We start from the raw sequence: 27,304 nt of genomic DNA on the forward strand, positions 1-27,304 counted from the left end.
GGGGAGTAAAATCTATTAAATATAATTTTTAAAAATCTTAAGCATGAGCCAACTATGTTTAGAAAAAATTAAATAGCTTGTCTAAATGACCAAACTTTCACTTAAACCAAATCTTTGTGACCCACAAGGTTCCAAGATGAATGCCCAAGTTTCAGAAATTGTCTAAACAAAATAAATCCTAAAATTTTACATTTATACCAAAATTATTTCAGAATAAAAAATTATTTTAAAAGAAGTCCACACCAGAAAAAAAAATTCATATTCATCTAAAATTTTTTTAACATAGAGCATTTTAGGGCATATAGGAAATGAGAATATCCTGAGACCCAAGAGCACCGTGTTTTCAAAACTTCGAAGTGTTGTAACCTGACCAATATTTTGTATTTTGATAGAACTTATGAAAAATCTTACTTTGAGGTGGCTGCCTTCCTCCTAGGAAGATACCTGCCCTTGTTAAGAATGGAACAGAGTGTGACGATCTTCTTTCCCAACGTATCTGTGACATACCTTGTGCGCTTTGCAACATGAGAACATTTACTCACCAACGTGCTCTCTCTGATCCTACAGTTGTTACTGATTGTGGTTGGAGCCGTGGCCGTAGTCTCGGTTTTACAACCCTACATCTTCCTAGCAACAGTGCCGGTGATAGCAGCTTTTGTTATATTGAGGGCCTACTTCCTCCACACCTCGCAGCAACTCAAACAACTGGAATCTGAAGGTATGATGCTGTGCGTACAATGCTCACCATTGTGGAAAATGACCACAAAGCTATTTGTGATTCTCTATCATTCACCTACTTTGCCAACTTTTTTGTCCTGCTTTTAAACTCTTGCATTGTGTAACAGTGAGTTTTAAAAACGTATGGATATGTAAAAGGACACAGTAAATTACATAGCACACATAGGTTGTTTTTGTCCATTAATGACCGAGTGACTTCATTTTCTTTTTAAAGCAGGTGCATAGAGCCTTAGAAGGGTTGTAGTATAGGATATTCATTCGTAATTTTCTTATATAAATTAAAATTTAAAATGATAGTGCTACTATTATTACTGAAGGTTTGTCTAGCTTCCCAGAGCATACTGGACAAAATATTTCTGTCTGGCCTGTTTTCAGACACCCTTCCTTTCCTCCTGGGGTCTACCTTTTTGTCTGCCCCCGAGCACTGCTTGAGCTATTTGCGAAGCACATTTTTCAGTAACAGCTTCAGTGCTGGTACATTTTCAGGGTTAAATACCCAGTGTGTTTCTATTGAAGGTTAATATCTAAATGAAGTCACATGAACTTGAATAAATTGTTTTGAAAGAAAAACATTTTCTCTCAGCAGTGATCAATTTAGGATTAGCTAGAAAAAAAATGTCCAGTGGCAGTCAAGAAATATGAATAAAAAATGGCATTGATTTTATAATGAGTTCCCATCTATGGTAGCCAAGTAGAAAAGGAGGGTAATTCATTTTAAAAAAATACCAGGGGTGCCTGGGTAGCTCAGTAGGTTAAGTGTCCAACTTGATTTCAACTCAGGTTCCTGAGGTTGAGCTCTGTGTCCTGTGTCAGGCTCTGCGCTGAGCACTGAGAATGCTTAAGACAGTCTCTCTCTCTCATTCTCTCTCTCTTTCTCTACCTCCCCCTCTGCCCCTCCCCAACTTGTGTGCAGACACTTGTGCACATGCTCTCTCTCCCGCAGACACTTGTGCACATGCTCTCTCTCCCTCTCTCTTTCAAAAAGTAACAAATTGCATCTATTCAAAGGATGGTACCAATGTGAAAAACCTCTAACCCATGATATTTGACCAATGATTACTCTCTTTGAAGCTAATCTTTTTCAGGTGCATGGTAGTAAGAATTTGCATTATGTAGCGACATGATTTGCCATGTTTTCTATGGGAATATTTCACAGGCAGGAGTCCAATTTTCACTCATCTTGTTACAAGCTTAAAAGGACTATGGACACTTCGGGCCTTTGGACGTCAGCCTTACTTTGAAACTTTGTTTCACAAAGCGCTGAACTTACATACCGCCAACTGGTTCTTGTACCTGTCAACACTGCGCTGGTTCCAAATGAGAATGGAAATAATTTTTGTCATATTCTTCATTGCTGTCACCTTCATTTCCATTTTAACAACAGGTAATAGGAACTTGTTAACTTCTTAGCTGAACATTTAATTTAAAGCTTTGTCAACCCCAAAATGCTACATTCTTATTGGTTAAACATTTTAGATATCTTTAAATAGATTTGGGGGACAGTTTATTAGTCCAAAAATCCATTGATTGTTGAACAAATGACTTCTTTGATTTAGAGCTGTGTATAGTATTATCTCAGCTTTACAGTTTGGGAACAACAGACACTGAGAGTGTCAGATAACAAATCTATGACTGAAAGAAAAATATTGTCTTTTGACTCTCGTATTGGTAAAGCATCCTGGCTTCAACAGTAATAGATCTCATTTATTCAAGAGCTCTCTGAATACGGGAAAAGAAACATTCCCATTTATACACACATATAAAACCCCCCTTCCTGGTAAACTTTTTTTTTTTAACCACCAGTTGGTACAATTCATTATCCTTATGTGAATTTTACAAGATGAAAAACTACCATAGACATGAAATAACTTAGACAGAAGTACCATATTTTTAAAAATATAAGTGTCCTGAATTTTAACATCTTTGGGTGAAAACCAGAAAACCTTTCACTGTAAGTAAAATGAAACTCTATGTAGACAAATGAGTTCTTCTAATTTAAGAAGTTGAATTACTGAGCTAGAAGTCTTGAAATAGTTTACACTTGTGACAGTAGACACAGCTTCACAGCAACTGCCAGCTCTGAGGGCTTGCTCGGTTGCAAGGATAGAATCCTTCTCAGACAAAATGAGTAGCATGCTGGTGTCACAGGAGTGCCTCTCGGAGCCCGGGGCAGGAGGCAGGCTGGGTCTCCAGAGGAAGCGGAATAGGCATGGAGAGTGAGTCTCAGCTCTTGTTCTCATCTCTTGAGGCCAGATGCTGCTTGCGCCCCATCCTTTCTGTGGCTACTTCATCCATTTCTCTCTCTCTGAAGACTGGTTTTCCCATCTTTCTGACTCTCTGTGGCCTCTTCATTAGGCCCCTTGAGTTAACAGCAGAGTGCCTCTGTCTAGGTATAAAGTACTGGAGAGAACAGAAAGCAGGCTCATCGTGACTCTGTGAGGGTAGTGGGTTCCCCACATTCATTGTTCTGTCAGCTAGAGCAGCGGGAAGTGGTTCTATGAAATGAATATATGGGCAGGCAAATGAACTCAATCCTTAGTATAGTAAAGTTTCTCTTCTTACGTTCAGAATTGTAAAATTTTTCCTTCAGGTTATTTGAAACAGGATCAGAGAGGGCTGAATGAACAAAGATCTGTTAACAATGAATTCAAACTGATATGTCATATGCTATGAAATAGTGGTTAAGGATCTGATTAAGTCCTGATATACTAGGGGTTAGTAGTCAAAGCATTTACAGATCAGTTTAGTTCAGGACCTATCAGCGAAATCTGATTCCCAGCTAGAGTGAGTGGTAGCCACATGGCTAATACCAGCCCAGCCTCTACGGGTCTTCAGCTTTGGTAACTTGTACATATTAGTTAGTTTCTCTAAGGTCCTCATTGTCCTCGTATGTAAATATACAGAATAATAGTACCTATCCTATAGTTTCCCATGTGCATTAAATGTGATAATTTGTGCAAAACAGTATAGTGCCTGTTCCCTAGTAAATAGCCCTAAATCTTATTTTTGTTATTATTAAAATTTTATCGTATTCTCATCTTAACCTTTAGAATGAGTAATATTTGGGCCCCAATAAATCTTACCTATTTAGAATAAATGACTTAGTATTAGAAGCACATACCTACTATCTATGGTTTGTCTTCTGTCAGAGGATATATGGAAGAAAAAATTTCAATTAATAATAATAGGACAAATTATTTTTCCCCATTTTAGAACCCAGTGACAATTTTATCCCACATTATAGATGCCAGGACTGACTCTCAACTGAAATTTGATGACCTAAAGTTTTAATAACTTAAAAACTTTCCCATTAGAAAAATTTTATGGCCATATATTAGTGGTCCCCTCCAGCCCTGAAAACTATTTATTCTAATTCAACACTTAAGTATTGTTCTTCCTGGGTGAAATAGTCATTTTTTTAAAAAAACATAAAAGTCAGTTTTCTCTCTTTCCTAATGGCAGACCCATGAGTTTTGACTTCCTCATCAAACTCTCTAAGTCCACTTTCTCCCCAAAACATCTGATTAGCAGAGAAAGCCCTCCTCGCGAAGGCAGAAGACATATCCAAACATCTTGTGGATGCTGCTTAGACACACCCGTCTCCTGCTTTTGACTTCTCTGTGGAGGAGCTCATCCAGACATAGGAGGTCTTTTTTGCATTGTCCATCCTGGTCTTTGGAGGTTTTATTACTTACAGAGAAGTAGTAAAAAGAGAAAACCATGCTGTTTATCCAACACTAGAAGCCCCTTCAATATCTGAAGTGTTGTTTTAAAAGGGAAACTCCTTACTAATATTCAATCACTCTTTAATTTAAAACATTGGTTGAATGCTTAACTATAGGCAGGGCATTATTACCAGTGGTAGATGCTGTGGTGACCTGAGATGAAGGATGGTTAAAATTAGCACAAAATTGAAATAGAACTTTTAACATGACGTATGCTCTAAAGTGGCTCACAGAGGAGAGAAAGAACATAAGGTTTGTTTGTATCTTTTCTTCCCACCTATAGGTGATGGAGAAGGAACAGTTGGTATTATTCTAACTCTAGCCATGAATATCATGGGTACATTGCAGTGGGCTGTAAACTCCAGCATAGATGTGGACAGCTTGGTAAGTAACTATTACTTTTTAACTTTGATGAAAAAATTTGGACAAACCAGAAAGTATAGGTAATAACATAAGGGACAACTATATATACCCACCCCCAAGCTTAAGTAATAAAACATTACAGATAAATTGAAGGCTACTGTGTAGGTCTTCTTTCCTCCGCATACACAACCACAGTCAAGATCTAGTGTTAAAGTGAACATTACTGTACAGTCTCCTTGTCCAGGATTTTTCTAGGACAGATACTCAGGAGTGACATTACTGGGTCACAGAATTTACCCACATTCAGCTTTACCATATGGTACCCACCTGTTCTCAAGTATCTTATATCTGTTTATACTCCCATCAAGAGAGTGTAAGAATTCTCGTAGGTCCGGAGTTTCAGCAACACATGAGCTTGTCAGACCTTTTAATTTTGGCAATCAGATGGATGTGAAGTGATTACTAAGAAGATAAGGCTGCGTAATACATATTTATTGATAATTTGGACTTCCTCTTGTGTTCTTTGCTTGTTTCTATCAATTACCTGTTTTTCCAATAGTGGGAGTTTTTTTCTTAATTGACTTATAGAAGTTTATGAATTCTGGGTTGTTAGTTCTGTGTACTTTAAACATGGTCCTCCAGTCAGTGGCTTAGCTTATAGTGCCTTTTGATGAAAAGAAACTTTTAAGTTCAATGAAGTTAATGTCATTAATCTTTCCCTTTATGTTTTGGTATCTTGTTTAAGAAACCCTTCCCTATATTGGGTTTTCCAATTTATTAGCATTACATTTGTGATGGTAATTTTTTTTTAATTTCTAGTCTTTAGTGATAGCTTCTTTCTCATTCCTAGGGTGTTTCTTTTTGCTTTGTCTCTTTTTGCTTGATCAATATTCCCACACATTTATATACTTTGTTAGTGTTTTTAAAGACTGTGTTTTGGTTTTGTTGTTTCATTTGTCTTGGTTCCTTACAATGCAGAGCCCACACTAGTGTGTAACTGAATGAATGCTGTGTCAGGGGCACATAGCCCATGGCAGCAAGAGTGAGAGAAAAAAGGAAGAAAAGTGGACTTCCCACTTTTAATTTAAAAAACAAATACATGATTTTCAAAGGTAGCTTCATCATCAACTTCTATTCTTCTGGCTAGAGCATTGCAAATCAGTCTTCCATTACTGCATATGCAAAGGGATGAGGGAGCCACATTGAGAATGACTACATAACACTATCAGTACACATTTTGCCTAGGTTCCTTTTCCATCCTCTGAGATAGGTCCCATGTTCCCAGTGTGCCCAGGATCATTCAGCTGTGAAAATTATATAACCAATTCCTATCAGAACAAATACCAGCATAAAAAAATATCTCTAGGGAAAAAACAAACCTTTTCATTCTCTCTTCCTGCCCATGAATCTTAATATTTTATTGAACCAAAGCATTTTAATAATTTATCAAAATGTAATCTAACCCTAATATGATTTATGGTAGGGTGTCTCTCTTTTCCTTTAACATTATTTTTTGAGGTTTGATCAGCTTTTTTCCTGACTCCATTTACCTCCTCACTTAACTCTTATGCTTTTGGGATTGGGTTTCATAAATGTACTTAGAACTGTTTCTTCTGCGGGGGGTGCCTGAGTGGTTCAGTTGGTTAAGCGTCTGACTCCTGATTTTGGCTCGGGTCATGATCTTGTGGTTCCTGAGTTTGACCCCTGTGTTGGGCTCTGTGCTGACAGTGTGGAGTCTGCTTGGGATTCTCTCTCTCTCTCTCTCTCTCTCTCTCTCTCTCTCTGCCCCTCCCCCACTTTCTCTCTCTCTTTCTCTCTCAAAATAAATAAACTTAAAAAAAAGAAAAATGTTTTTGTAGAAATAGCAGGAAAATAGTAAATGCATATTGTGCTTGCATTTATTTATTTGTTCAAACTTTCCACAACTTTGACTTTACAGTTAATATCCTCATGTACTTCCCCTCTTTGTCTAAAACTATCTCTTTACCTTGTATATGCTCAGTTCCTTTCTCTTTGCTGTATTAATTTTCTTGGTTTAGAAAACAACCTCTGTACACTGATGTTGAAACCTTTGGTACATTTCTATTCTGCTGTCCAATCTCCATTAAAGTTTCTTTACGGTATTTTTACTTCCCCAGTTTTTTGCATGGGCATCCTGGGCTTTATAACCTGTGTTGTGTCATTGTGTCTTTCATTTTCCGGCATAAAAGAATCTTTGCCAAGAACTATTATGTTATAATACAGTCTATGAAAAGTAGTGTTTACATTTGATCTCATTTTAAAAAGTCATGTTCTTTTGGTTGAATATCAAAGTGATCATGTTAGTTTTCATTTCCCTGCCAAATAGGATACATGGTCTTTCCTGGGCCCTCATGAGCATTTATCTACTTTTTAATTCCCACGATACAGCTTTTACCTATACAACTGCTAAATTTGTATAGTAATCTTTTTATTTTCACCTGGTATATGTTGAGAGTAAGAGGGGAGAAAGCTGTGCCCTCAAATTCACATCTATACGATGTTAACACTGAAGGTCCTTGTGATCTTTGAAGGAAAAACTCAGGGTATTCTCATTTTACATTACTAAGTGTCTTAACCAAACTTAGACCTGAGTTTAAACACAGTAAACAGGATTTTTTTTTTATGCATATGAAATTTATTGACAAATTGGTTTCCATACAACACCAGTGCTCATCCCAAAAGGTGCCCTCCTCAATACCCATCACCCACCCTCCCCTCCCTCCCACCCCCCATCAACCCTCAGTTTGTTCTCAGTTTTTTAACAGTCTCTTATGCTTTGGCTCTCTCCCACTCTAACGTCTTTTTTTTTTTTTTTCCTTCCCCTCCCCCATGGGTTCCTGTTGAGTTTCTCAGGATCCACATAAGAGTGAAACCATATGGTATCTGTCTTTCTCTGTATGGCTTATTTACTTAGCATTACACTCTCCAGTTCCATCCACTTTGCTACAAAAGGCCATATTTCATTTTTTCTCATTGCCACGTAGTATTCCATTGTGTATATAAACCACAATTTCTTTATCCATTCATCAGTTGATGGACATTTAGGCTGTTTCCATAATTTGGCTATTGTTGAGAGTGCTGCTATGAACAGGATGTTTTGATGCACACTTTAATTTTTTAGGATTTGAAAGAATATTTCAGTTACCCATCTGGCCTACTTTAGACATGGGCGCAGATTCAAACATAAACAGAACAATGAAGACATGAAAGCGGCAAATGACTTTTCTTTTACCGCTCATCAGTTGAGTACACCCAGGTGCCCAGCTTTTATTAGCTTCCAACCAGGAAGGGTAATATTTGGATGATAACCCTTCCTTATCCTTATTTCATGTCACTTTGTATTTGTGACTGGCTACACATCTCAATTATCAGCACTCAAAGCTGACTGACAGCCCTTTTATTACATTTTCCTAATAAACTCTTTACTATATTCCCTAAGATAGTTCTTTCCCACCTTCTTATCTTTTCTCAGGAGCTCCAATAATTCTACCACCTGCACTCTCAGCCAGTGACCTTGCTACGAACTTCATAGAAAAACACAGATGCAACCGGAAAGAATTTCCTTGTTTCTCTCCACCCTACTATACCTCTACTCATATGCTCTACCTTCCCTCTGTCTTTGTTCCTATTTAAAGGCCAATAATATGTAATTCACTCTTCTATGTGGGACCTCTCTCCCTATCATAAAACCACCTCTGTTTGAGCTGTAGCTAAAGCACCTCTTTCCTTTGATCTATTTATAGCACAGTTTCCTGAAAGAGGGCATGTCTCCTGCTTCACTTGATTTCCATCACCCCCATGACTCATGACCAACATCTTGCCAGAACCAGCGTCCTTGTTTTCCTTACCCTCTCAGGAGTACTTATGCCATGAACAAATCCTTCTTCTGGTGATACTTTCTTCTCTCACTACCATGATGCTACTCCTGTCTGTCTCTGCTACCTCTTTGGTTCCTTCTTAATTCTCTTTGATGGCCCCTCCTCTTACAGATCTCTGAACATCAGCTATAGTCCAGCCCTCTTCTACCTGTATTCTTTATAGCTGTTACCATCGGACTCCATGCTTCAGAAACCATCCATCAATAAATTACTCATTCATATCTCTACTGTAGACCATTTTGGGGTATAAGTTCTTACCTAGAATTTCTTCAAAATACCACATGGGGTATCAAGAGACCATTAAAAGGGAATAAAGCTTCTGTTCTGCCTACTAATTTGTCTGGCTTTATATAGTAGTTTGGAAAAAAAATCATTGTCAGCTTATGAACGATATAGTTTAATACTCTGTGAATCACCTCAGAAATTTAAAAAATAATAAAATTATCATAGAGTCAAGTTTAATAATTCCCAGTGGAAATCCCCATTTTAAGGAATTTCTAGTTATTTTGGTTGATAAAACAGTGTTTTAAAAGCTATTATTTCAGGGGTGCCTGGGTGGCTCAGTCGGTTAAGCATCCAGCTTCGGCTCAAGTCATGATCTCATGGTCCATGAGTTTGAGTCCCGCGTCGGGCTCTGTGCTCACAGCTCAGAGCCTGGAGCCTGTTTCAGATTCTGTATCTCCCTCTCTCTCTCTGACCCTCCCCCATTCATGCTCTGTCTCTCTCTGTCTCAAAAATAAATAAACATTAAAAAAAATTTTTAAAGCTGTTATTTCAGATTCACTCTTCATTTTAACATGAATTGTGTATATGTCTGTTTGTTTTATTTGTATATTTTACATCATTCTGTACATGGGGTGAAAAAAGAAGCGTTACTTCTTTTTACCTCCATACTTGAAGTGCTGTAAGAATTACAGTTGTTATTGCTAAAGCTATAATTTAAAAATTTTTTTTTGTATTCTTAGTTAACAAATCTGTGTACTGATTTATTTTCTTTGGATTCACAAGATGCTTGGCATTTTTAGTACCATAAAGCTTCTCTTTGTCCCATTGTTAGATACTTAAGCATTATATATCTTAAATAAGCAGTGCATACCTATATTTCTGCCTCCATGAATGAATGAAGATTAAATAAATAAGAGTTCGAATGGGTACAAAGGTGGTGTTTCAGACTTAGCAATACCAAGCCATCCAGTGACTGATAAATTACCCACACTCAAAGTCTCTTCTTTGAATGAGGCAATTGACAATTCATGTATTTTCAGGACTGTCTACCACTTAGTGATATCACAGCTACAAGATCTGAACATATGAAGATTATCCTGCTTCCTTCATTCTCTAAGGACAGCAGCAGATAACACATGCCTGTTGTACTGTGTGTTCCTGATAATAACACAAGAGGAAGAAGGCCAGCAGGATGAGCAGGGAAGACTGCATATCTGCAGGGCGCACACTTTAGATTCAAGTTAATGAGATTCCAGAAAGTTCTTGCAAGATTGATGCAATCTGAGAAGAGTTTTCTGTCAATAGAAACTCCCTCTGTTTTTCCTTTATCCTTTTATTGCCTGTGTTTATTTTGGGTTCCAGTAAGGATCAGGTGACTGATGATGGTACAATGATCAACAAGAAATCTGATGGGAAGAAAAAAGGGCTTTTCTTTGTTGCTCCTAGTGCCTAATTCTCTTGTATTGAAAGCAGTTTTTCCTATAAGAATTTGAGGGGAGGATTCATTTCTCCTATTTTTTTCCCTCTTTAAAAAATTTTTTTTAATGTTTATTTTTGAGAGACAGGGAGAGAGAGAGGCAGAGAGAGACAGAGAGAGACAGAGAGACAGAGGGAGAGAGAAAGCGCAAGCAAGGGAGGAGCAGAGAGAGAGGGAGACACAGAATCTGAAGCAGGCTCCAGGCTCCAAGCTGTCAGCACAGAATCCGACGCAGGGCTCGAACCCATGATCATTACCTGAGCCAAGTCGGACCCTTAACTGACTGAGCTAACCAGGCAACCCTCCCCTCTTTTAATGGTCTGTTGATCATATCTTTCTTTGTTTTTCTGTTCTCATGAGGCTTTGTGGCATGTTTTCCATTTGTGACATCTGTCCCAAAACTTCTTTTCATCCAAACATTTTCTTTCTGTCCTGAAGAGTTGCATTCTACTCTGTTTTCCACTCTGGCCTTATCACCAAGATGTCATGTTGCCTTAGGCAAGTCCTAACTCCCTTGAGGGCTTCACTTTTCAACTTTGTAAAAGCAAACAGTTTGGTTAGAAATTTTCTAAGGTCCGTGTTAGCTCTGACATTCTCTTCTGCATCCTTTTGGTATGAAAGATTTCAAGTCTTGATTGGCATGATAGGCATTATTCTAGATGCTGAGAGGAATTAGACCTCTCTGCCACTATCCCTGACTGCTAAATGCCAGTGATTCACCACTCCTGGTCAGAGTGCAAGAACTCTCAACCACTCTGTTACTAGAGCCAACAAAGAGAAAGAAAGTGCCACTGAGGTGTTCTAAAATATTGAATTAGTAGGAGAGGCTTATGAGAGCCATAAAGGATTGCTAGAGTGTTGGAAAGTTGAGAAAATTTGTTGAGGAAAGTTGAGAAAATTTGTTGAGCTTTATGTCTATCACTTTAACTTCCTGTGTTTCAATTTTTTCATTTGTACCAAGAATGAATGGATTAGATCAGAGGTTCTCAACCTCACAGCACATGAGGAAACTTCATAAAAATATAGGTTACGTAGGGTCCTTTAGGATCAATTAAATCAATTCTTTGGGTCAGAGGCAGGGTGACTGAGCATGAGGTCCATATTTTTAAAAGTGTTCCAGGTGATTCTCATGTGTATCTAGATTTGTGAATCACTGGATTAGATGATCTCTAATCCATTTTAGCTCTGATTTTTTTGTGTGTGTCATAGCAGGGGGTCAGCAGACATTTTCTGCAAAGGGTCAGATGGTTACTATTTTCAGTTTAGTGAGCTATATGGTCGTTATGGCAACTGCTCAGCTAATGTAAACAAGTGGGTATGGCTGGATTTGGCCATAGTTCTGCTAACCTCTTGTCTATGGCATAGAATTTACATAGAATTGATGGAACACCAGCGATCATTTCTGCCCTATATATTAGCTAATGATATATATATATCATTATATATCAGATATATATATATCATATATATATGATATATAGATAGATAGATATAGATAATAGATATAGATATAGATATAGATATAGATATAGATATAGATATAGATATAGATATATAACATATAAAGGATGATTCTTAGTAACAGAGTTCTTTGGGGAAGCCAAAATATTTCAAAATTAAGATGCTTAGAGAAAAATCTTATTAAATACACCTTGGAAGAATATTTTGATGTGATATTTTAGATTCCTTGAGATTTCCTTTGAAATACTTTTAATGAATACCACATTGACCCAATTTTATTCATCAAGCACTTGCTGATGGCCTGTCATGAGCTTTTTAAAAATAATAATACCAGATAGAGTGTAAGTAAGTTCAAGTTTGAGTAGTAGATTCAATAAGTGATGTGGGACCTTTCAGATTAAAGGGTAAGTTTTAGAGTTTTCTTTTGCCCGTTAGCACACTTAGTATCATGATTACTAAAGTTCTCAATTATTGAAAATAGAGGACAACATATTTGATACCTCTGTGTTTTTTAGGATATGCCTTTTGTCTTTGGTTGTAATGGGTTTTCTTTCTCTTGTGTCAGGAACACTATCTCTATTGCTTCTTGCAGTCAGAAAAAGTGACATTGATTTGCCATGTGGTTTGCTACAGGTTGGCAATAAACAATTCATGTAACAGGAAGCTATAATAATTTAGAAAGGATTAGAGTATATAGTATAAGTAACTCACTTATGCTGTTAATAATTGATAGCATTACAGTGCTTGACTGACTTTTTAAATTCTCAAGCATATGTAATAGACACAAAAAGATAGTCTAAAGTTTCAGGAATATGTTTTGAATAGAGAATCAGTTTTCATGATAACCATGATCTCCTAAGTCTCTGTGCATGGCCGAAAGCTTATGCTAATGACTGTAATGTGGCTCTGGGTTTCAGGTGTGTATTAGTAAGTTCTGAAGAGCATCTGGTTTGGGCCTGCCAGGAAGGATTGATGATTTAAAATCTTCCTTTTATGTACTTGGCAGTTTAAGAATTTCTCTTATAAAGTGTGTGAAGTTTTGGGGTGCCTGGGTGGCTCAGTCGGTTGAGCGTCCAACTTCGGCTCAGGTCATGATCTCACCATTTGTGAGTTCGAGCCCTGCATCGGGCCCTGTGCTGACAGCTCAGAGCCTGGAGCCTGTTTTGGATTCTTTGTCTCCCTCTCTCTCTCTGCCCCTCCCCGGCTCATGCTCTGTCTCTCTGTCAAAATAAATAAACATTAAAAAAAATTTTTTTTAAAGTGTGTGAAGTTTTTCACATTGTATCAGTTTTGCTGATGATTTGCCTCACATTTCTTGTCATCTTCCTGGGACAACCAGTTATGAAATCTCTTTACAGTATTGCCAGCCAGATGTTGGGCTTATGAAATATATTTTCTATTATCATGGCTCCTCTGGCATTATGCATATAGTCTAGGTGTTAATGCATAATTTTGATGCCCTGTTTTCTAAACAACCAAAAGGGTAAAAGGAAACAGAGCAAATATTTTCCTGAGGGAGAGGAGTCTGGGTTTCTAACTTGCTCTAGAAAAGGTCTTTAAGCCTTTTCTTCCTTCTTTGTCAATAGAAAGGGAAAAGGAAAATCAGGAATCTTTTTTTTTTTTTTTTTTCACTGAACAAATCCGTTAAAAAATAAGGTTGAGATAAGATTGTGGAGCTTTCTTTTTGTTAAGACCATCACACTCCCCAAAGACTTTGTTCTCCTGATCCTTAGATTAGTAACTTCAGAAACTATTATAAAGATAATGAGATTCAGTTTTAAAGATTGACTTAGGAGAATTTTTGCAGCATAATAAATTTAACAAAACCAGAAATTTAAAGCAGCTGATTCTCAAGTAAAAATGCCACCTCATTGTGGCTAAACTCAACTTTTATAGAAGTCTGTACAGATTATGTCAGGTTTTCCTCTTCACGTGAAGAATAGGTTGAGCATCTCAGAGCCTGAGTGTCATTTTGCCCTCAGCATTTACTTCTTTTTTTTTTTTTTTTTCCAGCGTTTATTTTTATTTTTGGGACAGAGAGAGACAGAGCATGAACGGGGGAGGGGCAGAGAGAGAGGGAGACACAGAATCAGAAACAGGCTCCAGGCTCTGAGCCATCAGCCCAGAGCCCGACGCGGGGCTCGAACTCACGGACCGCGAGATCGTGACCTGGCTGAAGTCGGACGCTTAACCGACTGCGCCACCCAGGCGCCCCAGCATTTACTTCTTGAATTCTAAGACAAGTGCTCTCACCTCAACTGGTGATGGCTGCTTTGAGACTTTCCTGTCAGCAGGCCACAGAGAGCTGCCCCTCATGCCTCCTAGGGCAGCCCTTCCTTCACTGCACAGGAAGAGGCAGCTAGCCTACAGTCTACAGTCACGCTGATAATTGCCAAATCTGGATTTCCATCCAGTGGCACGGTGGTTTTCACATATCACTTGAAAATGCTAATAGACACTCTAAATTAGAAAAAGGATTAAGTTACATTAAAAAGAACTCAATTCAGGGGCGCCTGGGTGGCTCAGTCGGTTAAGCGTCCGACTTCGGCTCAGGTCATGATCTCACAGTTCGTGAGTTCGAGCCCCGCGTCGGGCTCTGTGCTGACAGCTTGGAGCCTGGAGCCTGCTTCAGCTTCTGTGCCTCCCTCTCTCTCTGCCCCTCCCCTGCTCATGCTCTGTCTCTCTCTGTCTCAAAAATAAATAAACATTTTTTAAAAAACTCAATTCAGAACAACTAGATGAGACTAAAAATCGTTTGGTATGTTGCCACTTCAAATCCAAATAGCAACGTGGATTTTCAGACTGAGAAGCTGTGAGGTACGGTTGCAGCCCCGATTTCCTACTGAAGGACTCCTAGCGCTGTCATTTGCCCTGCCCAGATACTGCTTTCTGCATATGAGGTAGAACAATGGATTCACTCATCCCTAACAAAGATTTATTAAGGGACGGCATAGTGCTAAACGCTAGATGGGAAGGATACAACATGGAATGCTTTGAATAAGGTTACTGTAATAGGCAATGTGGGCTTAACATTAACCCTGTGGAGTGTAAGCTTCAGGTCTGTCTCTTGCATGGGCACCTTCAGACGCCCTATACTTAATTATACATGCATTTTTAAAGTTTATTTATTTATTTTTAGAGAGAGAGAGAAAACGTGTGTGAGCAGGGGAGGGGCAGAGAGGCGGGGGGAGAGAGAGAGAGAGAGAGAGAGAGAATCCCAAACAGGCTCTGTGCTAATAACACAGACATGGGGCTTGAACCCTTGAATCATGAGATCATGACCTGAGCCAAAACCAAGAGTCAGACACTCAACTGACTGAGCCATCCAGGTGCCCCATTAATGCATAATGTTGAGTCTTTAATGTAAGAGTCCCTTCAATTATTTAAGTTCCACCAAACCTGGGTCCATCCTGGGCCAGCTATAAATCTTTAGCTATGAAATCAAGCGTGTAAGAAATATGACTCCACTTTTGCTATAGTTGAATTCATTTTCTACTTGAACACACATGCTGCTGAGTGCAAGAAGCAATGTCAGTGTCTTCAGAAATCTTGTTGGAAGTGAATCTAAATTCTGAATGGAGTTTACAGAATGCCTAGATCCTGAGGGGAGGGAGCATCTGGCCATAGGTTGCCCCTTATCTGTGCTCTGTCTCTGAGGCATTGATGTTGCTCTTTGACCTAGAGGAGTACAGTGCAGGGAGATTGAATCTTTGTTCTTCTGATCCTGATTGTGAATTCTTTGATGAGCTCTCTCTCATCTTTTTCCATGCCTTGGGCATGGAAGACCCTGAGGGATTAAAGGATTGGGATTTGGCTTCCCTTCAACACCCCTCTAGAAATACAGGAAAATCTGAAGCTTTGTTGAGTTATCTGGGTCTAGACATGCCAAGCACCCATGTCTACTGCAGTGCTTCCATGCCAGTCCAGGCACTTAGGATGTTTCTCTAAGGCATGCCTAATTCCAGGCCTCCACCTAGAAATTGAGGCATAGACCTCTTGTGTTCCAAAAGTCCTCTAAATCTACCCAAGGATAGAACTTGAGTTTGGTTGCAGGGCAGGACTCATTTTTAGAGGAACTGGTGTCTAAACCCTTTTGTTAAACGCCATTCATGAGTCAGATTATGTAGTGAGGAGAGAAACTGTTTTTCACCTATCATAAATTCATCTCTGGCTACTGTTTTTGCATAAACAGTGTGATTTGAGTCTTTCAGACTTTGATTTTTGAAACTTTAAAGTCAATATTCATGTAGCTAAGAATTTTCAACTATCCATCTCTGGTTCTAAAAGCCAATTTTTGAAACTTAAAAGACCAGAATTGATTTTCTTCGCTCTGGTTCTATTGTGGTTTTCCCTTTAAAAAGCAAGTAGAATGGAAGTAGAATATGATAATTGGAGAGACTTTGAGGTACAAGGAATTAGTAATTCATAATATCATCTAGCCACATCATCTATTCAGCAGTGGCATTTTAGTAGCTACAAAACTGGCCATGATGCAGGTATCTGCACTAACCACCTTTTCTCCTCATCAAAAAATGTTCTAATTCACTGAACTGAATGAGTGTCTGCTTGTATACTGTGGATGAGTACCCGTTGTTAAGAACTTGTTCTTGGTCAGCGATATTTGACCATGCTGTGGGTAACTATAGTAACTATAGTAACTTTAAGCAATTAGACTATATGAAAGATGATGAGTTGAAAATTTCATTTCCAGGGGTACCTAGATGGCTCAGTCAGTTAAGTGTGTCTGACTCTTGATTTCGGCTCAAGTCATTATCTCACAGTTCATGAGTTCAAGCCCCACGTCAGGCTCCACGCAGACAGCATAAAGCCTGCTTGGAATCCTCTCTCTCCCTCTCTCCCTGATCCTCCCCTGCTTATTCTCTCTCTCTATTTCTCTCTCTCTCTCTCTCTCTCTCTCTCTCTCTCTCTCTCTCAAAATAAATAAACTTAAAAAAGAAAATTTCATTTTCTAAATTAGGTAGGTACAATCCACTGCATTTGACTTTGAAGTTCTAGGTTCACCCTCAATGGTAAGCCTCACTAATGGAATAGTAATTTGCTATGGTCTTCACAACTCCTTACACACACACACACACACACACACACACACACACGCACACACACACACAAATTATATACATGTCAGTGCTGCCAAAATAGTGATTTTAAATATAATTTTCTAATAACACTGCATATAATTTGGAGTAGTTTAGATAGCAATATTTAATTGCTCACTGGAAGTATTAAAGTATGAAGGATTTTTGATACATAGTAGCTTTCTTGATGTGCTAAAGCACTTGAAGACTAGTGTAGAGTTCTTTGCATTGATGTACAGAGATGTCAACAGTCTCACTTTATTTTATAAAACTAAGCTACATTTCTCTCAATGATTTTAAGAGAGTAATATTATTTTTATGCATGATGAATACAATAAAATATTTTAAATGCATTTGAGCTATTTCTCTGGCATTTCCATCTCAGCATTAGTTACAATTCTAATTGACCTTCCAGATCAATTAGCTCTCTAGGAAAATAAATGACAATGAAATGCAAGAGTATACTTTAATTCAAAGTTAATAAAAAATAACTGAATCAGTATTTAACAACCTCTGAAAGTCACTCATAATTTGGATTTGAAATTATCATGTGTAGGAGCCATTCTATAGTTATTTGTAATGGATGTGTGCTTTAGAGACTTTTCACTTTCATTAACAATGGATTTGGCTTAAAAGGGTTCTCCTCTTGAATCTTGAAAAATTATTGAAGATAATCTGAAGGTATTTTCAAGATAAAAAAATGAAGCAACCACATTACTAGACAGAAGAACTTCACAAATAGCAAACTTGATCAATAGCATGTGAAAACAGGCAATGTAAGAAATCATTTCTAATAATCTAAGCCTTAACTGTAAATAAGGTTATAAATTAACATTGTAAAGGAGAGGGTTGGATTCTTGACTGAGTAAAACTAGAATCAATAATTACTTTTAAGACAAAAAAAGCAATAAATTTCTGTTGAATAAGCAGTTAATACCTGGGAAGGGCTGAGCCATCAAGGATGATATATTAAAAATAGAAATTGAGTGAATTCAGTCTTCAGCTCTTTCTTGTTATTCACTGATTTATTCATGTATATATAATCATTCACATATTTATTCTTTTATTAATTTTTTTCAAATATTTATTAAGAGCCTGTTGTTTGTAAGGCTATTTTAAAAGTTATATTCCAGGGGTGCCTGGGTGGCTCAGTCAGTTGAGTGTCTGACTTTGGCTCAGGTCATGATCTCACAGTTCGTAGGTTCCAGCCCCCACTCCCCAGGCTCTGTCCTGATAGCTCAGAGCCTGACGCCTGCTTCTGATTCTATGTCTCCCTCTCTCTCTGCCTCTTTCCCACTCACACTTTATCTCTCTCTCAAAAATCAGTAAACATTAAAAATAAATAAATAAATAAATAAATAAATAAGATTATATTCCAGATTCCAATCATAACTATTCAGCAGAATGTGTTCTTGTTAAAGAATTAAGCTAAGCACCTTTAAAAAATAGTTGAGCTCTTTCATTTCTGTGCACATTAAAGGTATATGTATTAAATAGGCTTATAAAGCAAATGTGTACTTAATTTCAAACACAACTTTTATATGCAATGACATTTTGCTCAGCAGTGGATATTGATCTGGAGGTTATTTAGATTTAAAATGTAATTATTTAACTACAAATATAGGACAAGGACTTAAATTTATTTGAAGATTATTGTGAAGTCATTCAAAATATACTAAGCAGCAAGGATTCATTGCCACCCAGCTGACTTACAGAATTGTAGATAGGTTTTTTTTTAAGTTCATTTATTTATTTTGAGAGAGAGAGAGAACACACATGCAAGGAAGGGGCTGAGAGAGAGGGAGAGAAAATCCCAAGCAGGCTCCATGCTGTTAGTGTGAAGCCCGATATGGAGCTTGATCCCACAAACCATGAGCTCATGACCGGAGCCAAATTTAAGAGTCAGATGCCTAACCAGCTGAGCCACCCAGGCACCCCTAAAATTGTAGATAGTTTTTAAGGCCGTTTGAGAGAAAGGCAATCATCTTTAGTAGTGGTTCTGAGGTGTGGAACATTTTATCATAATATACCAGTTATACAAGAGTGTGCAGTGTTGCTCATAGTTGAAGAAAAAAATTTCCCTCTTGACATCATCTATTCCTTTGAGTATAGTTGGGCTATTTATGTGTGGCTTGCATAACTGAGAATTAAAGACTCACAAAAATAAACAGGTCTATACAGAGCCCATTTATATAAATCCTATTTAATTCTCTTTGGTTAAGCTTTTAATTATATCCAATTATTTCCTGTTAGTTCATTGAAAAACCTTCTGACAAATAACCAAGTGACGACGGTCGGGCATCACATCTTACATGTTATGTTTTAAGGAAGCATCACACTAATTATGGCATTGCCTGCAGTTATTAAACAAAAATGAAACATTGTTATTTCATTTCAGATGAGATCTGTGAGCCGAGTCTTCAAGTTTATTGACATGCCTACAGAAGAAAGTAAACCACCTAGCAAGCCATTCAAACCATCCAAGGACATCCCGCTCTCAAAAGTTATGATTACTGAGAATCAGCATGTGAGGGAAGATGACATCTGGCCCTCAGGGGGCCAAATGACAGTCAAAGACCTTACAGCAAAGTATACAGATGGTGGAAATGCCATATTAGAGAACATTTCCTTCTCAATAAGTCCTGGCCAGAGGGTAAGATTTCAACATTGCTTGCTTTGTTAGACCTGTGTTCAGTAAGTAAATCTCAGTAGCCTAGACCAATGTGTTAGTAAAATCCATTGGTAGCATTATTATTATAGACTAGGGACAATATTGAACATACATATTTCAAGTTATTGTTTACGAAGTCCTTATTTTTTAATCTGATAATTTAGTTTGCAGAGGTCAGAAATGATATAGTTGGTTCATTTTAAATGTGATTCTACTTGTGGAATAGGTAATTGATTGCTAGGTTACTAACCAAAAGAATCCATTAAATAAACCAAAATTATGACATGTTTTAGATTTGGCCTCTTGAAACTATCTTCCATTTCAGGTAAGAGAAATATTTTGTTGTTGACTCTAATTTCTTTGTAAATTCTACCTAATATAACTCTCAAACAGGTGGTACTTTCTAAATTAGCTTTGTTCAGTTTATTTGTTTATTTGGAATCTTAATCAAGGTATGGATTATTTCAATTTTTTCCCAATATTTACCAAGGAAAAATTATTTACTAAACAACTGTTTTATTATTTAATAAGCAAAAATAACCATGCATTATTTTGAATTGTTCCATATAGATTTCAGCCCTGGACCGACCACATGGATGGTATTCAAATACACCAATTCTAGAATTAATTCTAGGTGAAAGGGACAGTCATTCTTCCTAAATTCTGTGTCCTATAAATGTGGTTTTATATTTTATATTTCAAAGTTCTTATTCTGGGCTGCTCCATAAATCTAGACAGGATTATTCCTTTGTTTTATTTTTTAAAATTGAGATAGAATACAATAGAGCCACTTCCTTTTTTTTTTTTTAAGAGAAAGAGAGCATGAATAGAGGAGGGGAAAGAGAGAGAGAGAGAGAGAGAGAGAGAGAGAAAGAATCTTAAGCAGGCTCCACACTTAGCATGGAGCCTGATGTTGGGCTCCATTCCATGACCCTGGGATCATGACCTGAGTTGAAACCAAAAGTTGGATGCTCAACTGACTGAGCCATTCAGGAACCCTATAGAGCCACTTCTAATGAAAACTGAATTTTAAACTTTCTCTCTTTGTGGCTTAATATCAAATAGAATTTTTTTTATTTGTTGAGATAATGGTCTCTAAACTTTTTTAGGCCACTATCAGTGTCATCAACATAGGAACAGACTCTTATCACTTGCTTTTTGCCCATGGATTTAAGAATATTTCGTATTTGACGCATTGGAAAAAGTTCTACTAAAAAATGTAGAGTGAACAAAAATGTTCCTGTATACCATGCTAAATGGCTTGAAATGGCACACCAGAAATTTTGACTCCCTTTTTTAATTTTACAGTTAGTATCAATAAATTCACATACTACTAAAATTAGCTCTTTATTATAATTTTTGCCGATCAAGAATGGGACTTTTTTTTTTCTTTTTGTTGAGAGAAAACAGTTTTTTTTAAGTTTTTATTTTAATTCCAGTTAGTTAACATACAGTGCAATATTAGTTTCAGGTGTACAATATAGTGATTCAACACTTCTTTGCATCACCCAGTGCTCATCACAAGTGCACTCCTTAATCCCCATCACCTATTTAACACATCCTGCTGCCACCCCCCTTCTGGTAACCATCAGCTTGTTCTCTGTAGTTAAGAGTCTGCTTTTTGACTTCTCTCCCTCTTTTTTTCCCCCCTTTGCTCACTTGGTGTTTCTTAAATTCCATATATGAGTGAAATCATATGGTATTTGTCTTTCTCTGACTGACTTAGTTCGCTTAGCATAATACTCTCTAGTTCCATCCAGGTCATTGAAAATGGCAAGATTTCATTACTTTTTATGGCTGAATAATATTCCAGTGTGTGTGTGCATGTGTGAGTGTGTACGTGTGTGTGTGTGTGTACACATACATACCACATCTTCCTGATCCATTCATTAGTTGATAGGCACTTGGGCTGCTTCTATATCTTGGTTATTGCAAATAATGCTTCTATAAACATAGAGGTTAATGTATCCCTTTGAATTAGTGGTTTTGTATTCTTTGAGTAAATACCCAGTAGCATGATTGCTGGATCATACAGTAGTTCTATTTTTAACTTTTTCAGGAACCTCCATACTGTTTGCCAAAGTAGCTGCACCAGTTCCCACCAACATTGCAAGAATGTTCCCCTTTCTCCACATCCTTGCCAACACCTGTTGTTTCTTGTTGATTTTAGCCATTCTGACATGTGTGAGGTAATATCTTGTTGTAGTTTTGATTAGTAATTCCCTGATGAGGAGTTATAGCGAGCATCTTTTCATGTGTCTATAAGCCACCTGGATGTCTTCTTTGGAGAAAGAAATGTCTGTTTGTGTCTTCTGCCCATTTTTTAACATTTATTTATTTTCTGAGAGAGAGAGACAGAGCGTTAGTGGGGGAGGAGCAGAGAGAGAGAGGGAGATACAGAATCTGAAGCAGGCTCTAGGCTCTGAGTTGTTAGCACAGAGCCTGATGCAGGGCTCGAACCCACAAACTGTGAGATCATGACCCGAGCCAAAGTCAGGTGCTTAACCAATTGAGCCACCCAAGCACCCCTCTTCTGCCCATTTTTTAATTGGATTATTCATTTTTTGGGTGTTAAGTTTAGAAGCTCTTTATGTATTTTAGATACTAACCCTTTATGATATGTCATTTACAAATATCTTCTCCCACACTGTAGGTTGACTTTTAGTTTTATTGATTGTTTCCTTCACTGTTCAGAAGCTTTTTTATGTTGAGGTAGTCCTCATAGTTCATTTTTCCCTTGCCTCAGGAGACACCTAGAAAGAAGTTGCTATAGCTGGTATCGAAGAGGCTACTGTCTGTGCTCTCTTCTAGGATTTTTATGGTTTCAGGTCTCACATGTAAGTCTTGCATCCATTTTGAATTTATTTTTGTGTGTGGATGGTGTAAGAAAATGGGCTAGTTTCTTTCTTTTGCATGTTGCTGTCCAGTTTTCCCAGTACCATTTATTGAAGAGGCTGTCTTTATCCCATTGGATATTCTTTCCTGCCTTGTCGAAGATTAAGTGATATAGTTGTGGGTTCATTTCTGGGTTCCCTATTCTGTTCCATTGATTTATGTGTCTCTTTTTGTGCCTATACTGTACTGTTTTGATCACTACAGGTTTGTAATATAACTTGAAGTCCAGAATTGTGATGCCTCCAGCTTTGCTTTTCTTTTTCAAGGTTGCTTTGGCTATTCAGCATCTTTTGTGGTTTCATATAAATTTTAAGATTGATTGTTCTAACTCTGTGAAAAAGGCTGTTGGTATTTTAATAGGGATTTCATTAAATGTGTAGATTGCTTTGGGTGGTAAAGACATTTTAACAATATTCATTCTTCCATGAGCATGGAAGTTCTTTCCATTTGTTCATGTCATCTTAAATTTCTTTCATCGGTGTTTTATAGTTTTCAGAGTAGAGGTCCTTCACCTCTTTGGTTAGGTTTATTCCTAGGTGTCTTATTATTTTTGGTGCAGTTGTAAATGGGATTGTTTTTTTAATTTCACTTTCTGGTGTTTCATTATTGGTGTATAGAAATGCAACAGGTTTCTGTACATTGATTTTGTATCCTGTGACCTTATTGAATTTGTTTATCAGTTCTAGCAGTTTTTAGGTGGAGTCTTTTGTATTTTCTATATAGAAAATATCATCCATCATGTCGTCTGCAAATAGTGAAAGTTTTATTGCTTCCTTACCAATCTGGATGCTTATTATTTATTTTTGTTTTTTGATTGCTGTGGCTAGGACTGCTAGTACAATGTTAATAAAAGTGGTTAAGAGTGGGAGGGTGGACATCATTGTCTTGTTCCTGACCTTAGGGGAACAGATCTCAGTGTTTCCCCATTAAGGATGATGTTAGCTATGGGTTTTTCATATATTGCCTTTATTATATTGAGGCATGTTCCCTCTAAACCTCTTTAGAAGAGTTTTTTTTTTTTTATCATGAATGGATATTGTACTTTGTCAAATGCGTTTTCTGTGTCTATTGAAATAATATGGTTCTTACCCTTTCTCTTAAAGGATCATTGTTGATTGATGTTGATTAATTGGCAAATATTGAACCACCCTTGCAACCCAGGAATAAATCCCACTTGATCATGTTGAATGTTTTTTTTTAATGTATTAATGTATTATTGAATTTGGTTTGCTAATATTTTGTTGAAGATTTTTGCATCTATGTTCATCAGTGATATTGGCCTATAGCTCTCTTTTTTATGGTGACTTTTGGGTGTTTGTGTGTGTGTGTGTGTCCTTATCTGGTTTTGGTATCAGGGTAATGGTGGCCTCATAGAATAAATTTGGACATTTTTCTTCCTTTTATATTTTTGGAATAGGCTGAAAAGAATAGGTATTAGTTCCTCCTTAAAAGTTGGTAGAATTCACGTATAAAGTCCTTTGGTCCTGGACTTTTGTTTGTTGAGAGTTTTTGATTACTGATTCAATTTCTTTGCTGGTTATCAGTCTGTTCAAATTTTCTGTTTCGTCCTGTTTCAGTTTTGGTAATATATATGTTTTTAGAAATTTATCCATCTCTGTTAGGTTGTTCAGTTTTTTGGCATATAGTTTTTCATAATATTCTCTTATAATTGTTTGTATTTCTGTGGTGTTGGTTGTTATTTCTCCTCTCTCATTTGTGATTTTAGAGGAAAAACAGTTTTAAATCAGCATAAATGGAAAAATTAGGTTTTAGATTGAATTTGTCCCTTATATTAGAATGAGCTGTTTACATTGTTTAAAGTTATGCTTTGGAACTATGTAAAATTAATTATTTGCCTTTGTTACTCCCTTGCATTGAGAAAACATGTAATTAAGTAGTTTCTTTTGCCTTGCACATTAGTGAATGCCACAGGCAGCTGAGGATGTCCTTGGGATCACTGGGATAGGTTCCAAATTGATGTCAAGTTATAAACAATAGCAGCAAATAGGTTGATATAAACCAGGGTGAAAAGTCTTGGTAAATTATTTTCTTTTCCTCCTCCTGACATCCTCCCACCCCTTTGCTTTCCTGATGCTCAATTGCCCATTAAATTAAATTAACCAAGTCCTAGTAGAGCAACAGAATTTACAGAGTCCTCATTCCTGTAGGTAGTTTCCTTGATGTGAGAGTATTAATAAGAGCTGCTGTAAAGTTAGGAAGAAGCAGTATGTTTAGGCATTTCATATTCTTTGCCAGGAATGGTAGGTCTTAGGAAAAATTAAAAATTACTTACATAAGGCTTTGGATATTGCCATTCAAAGAGTGAAACTAATGTTTATCAAATGTTATAATGTCCTAAACACCATTTAAAGACATTTATTTGCTATCACATTCAATATTATTATAATTCCAAAGGTAGATACTATTACCCTCTTTGTATAATGGAAGAAACTGAAGTCCAATTAAGTGAGTGAGTTAGAAAGGATCTTTAAATCCAAATCTGTCTGACTTTGTAGTTCTTTTTCACCTGCTTCCCTTAAAAGAAGAAAAAGGAGGAACCAAAGGAGAAGAGGAGAGAAAAAGAGATATCTGCCCCAGAAGATGACCATCTAAAAGGGGAAATGCAAGGTCCACTAAGAACTGAGGCAGGTCACTGTGCAGCTAAAAAAGCTTAAGTTTCAGAGAACTTTACTTGCCTGAGCTCCTTCCAAAGCCCTATACCTAATTTTATATTAATAATTTTGAAATATTTATTCCTAGAAAGAACTACTCCTCCATATTGTATAAGCTTCAGGTTCTAAAAATCCTTGTTATACCCTTGAATAAAAGATATGTAGGTAAAATTCTAAGGTAAAGAGAAAGGAGTTACTATCAGTTGGCTGGGAGTTGGGCTATTTAGGGAAAGTTTTCCATAAGAAGTGGCATTTAGAAGGAGACTTTGAGACTTGAACTGTGTATTTGAACAAGCAAGGGTGAGTAAAAAAGGGTGCTATAGGCAGAGAGAATAATATAAGGCATGGGGCATGTACAGAAAACAATGACTGATTCAGTCAGAATGGGGGATGCATAAAGGATGAAACGGAAGACAGGCTTGAAGCAAGATGATGGAAATTGTGAATCTTGAGAGCTGAAGCAATAAAGGAAGTTGAAGACTTGGAAGATCCTACTCAGGTTTGCTACGAAATGATTTTTGGTCATCTTCAAGAAAGCAGTTTCTCAAAGTGTTGTTCCCTGGACCAGCATCATCTGCATCACTTGAAAACTTGTGAAAAATGCATATTCTGAGCCCCACTCAATCCTACTGAATAAAAACTCTGACTATAGGGACATTGGTCTTTATCACTGATGCATTCCCTTCCAAGCATGAGAGCCCAATTTAAGAGAGCCATTAGGTGTAGAGAAATAAGAGTAGAAGTTCAACTGCAAAGGGTTAGGGAATGGGTGAGTACTGAAGTGAGGAGTTATGTAGAACACTAACATTGGTGGTAAAAAGAGATAGCTGGAACAACTGTATAAGAGGATGGCTCTCTGGAAGAATTTGCCTTTTCACTGTAGAGGAGTATGGTTTTGTTTTTGTTTTTTGTTTGTTTTGTTTTTTTGTTTTGTGAGACAGAAGGAAAGCAGATAAGTGGAGTTAAAGAGAACTATTGGGCAGAGTTGGGAAAATGAAGGTGTTCATGTTATACAACCTTGGTCTTTTAAGTCAGTTATAAGGCAAAATCATGGGAGTCATGTAGTGTCCATCCTGTAACTTTGTTCTTCAGTATTGTGTTGGTTATTCAGGGTCTTTTGCATTTCCATACAAACTTTAGAATCGGTTTGTCAGATCTACAAAATAACTTGCTTTTTTATTTTGATTGGGATTGCACTGACTCTATAGACCAAATTGGGAAGAACTGAGATCTTGACAATATTGAGACTTCCTTTTCATGAACATGGGCAATCTCTCTATTTACTTAATTTTTCTTTGATTTCATTCATCAGAGTTTTATCATTTTCCTCATCTAGATCTTATACCTATTTTCTTATGTTTATTCTAAGTATTTTGTTTTGGGAAGTGCTAATGTAAATGGTAATGTGTTCTTAATTTCAAATTCCTCTTGTTCATTGCTGGTATTTAGGAAAGCAATTGACTTTTGTATAAGAACTCTGTATCCTACAAGTTTTCTTTAATTACTTATCAGTTCCAGGAGTTTTATTCCTGATTTAGATTTTCTACATGGATGATAGTCATCTGTGAACAAAGACAGTTTTATTTCTTTCTTCCCAGTCTGTATGCCTTTCATTTCCTTTTCTTGTCTTAATGCATTATCTAGGATTTCCAGTATTATGTTGAAAAGGAGTTTTGAAAACTGAGAACAAACTGAGGGTTGATAGGGGGTGGGAGGGAGGGGAGGGTGGGTGATGGGTATTGAGGAGGGCACCTTTTGGGATGAGCACTGGGTGTTGTATGGAAACCAATTTGACAATAAACTTCATATATTGAAAAAAAAATAAAATAAAAATAAAAAATAATTTAAAAAAAAATGAAAAGGAGTTTTGAGAAGGGGCATCCTTGCCTTGTTCCTGACCTTTGTAGGAAGTCTTTGAGTTTCTCACCCTTACAGGTGATGTTAACTATAGGGTTTTGTAGATGTTTTATCAAGTTACAGAAGTTCCCCTCTTTCCTAGTTTTCTGAGAGTTTTTAATCAGGAATTAGCATTGGGTCTTGTCAAATGAATTCTGCATCTATTGTTATAATCGTGTGATTTTT

The 27,304-nt window shown here is 37.1% G+C and overlaps 1 protein-coding gene across 1 annotated transcript in view; it reads left to right on the forward strand.

The window, feature by feature from the left end:
- Nucleotides 1–27,304, forward strand: part of CFTR (CF transmembrane conductance regulator) — a 188,051-nt gene that overhangs the window by 126,495 nt on the left and 34,252 nt on the right. Inside the window, exons 19-22 of the mRNA XM_047097293.1 lie at nt 568–718; nt 1,895–2,122; nt 4,747–4,847; nt 19,383–19,637. Coding sequence (XP_046953249.1) covers nt 568–718; nt 1,895–2,122; nt 4,747–4,847; nt 19,383–19,637 — 735 coding nt within the window. The remainder of the gene's footprint in view (nt 1–567; nt 719–1,894; nt 2,123–4,746; nt 4,848–19,382; nt 19,638–27,304) is intronic.

This window comes from Lynx rufus, unplaced genomic scaffold (assembly GCF_022079265.1).
Source record: "Lynx rufus isolate CCGP_SWC_20201006 ecotype Redwood Valley unplaced genomic scaffold, mLynRuf1.p SCAF_4, whole genome shotgun sequence".
Lineage (NCBI taxonomy): Eukaryota > Metazoa > Chordata > Mammalia > Carnivora > Felidae > Lynx > Lynx rufus.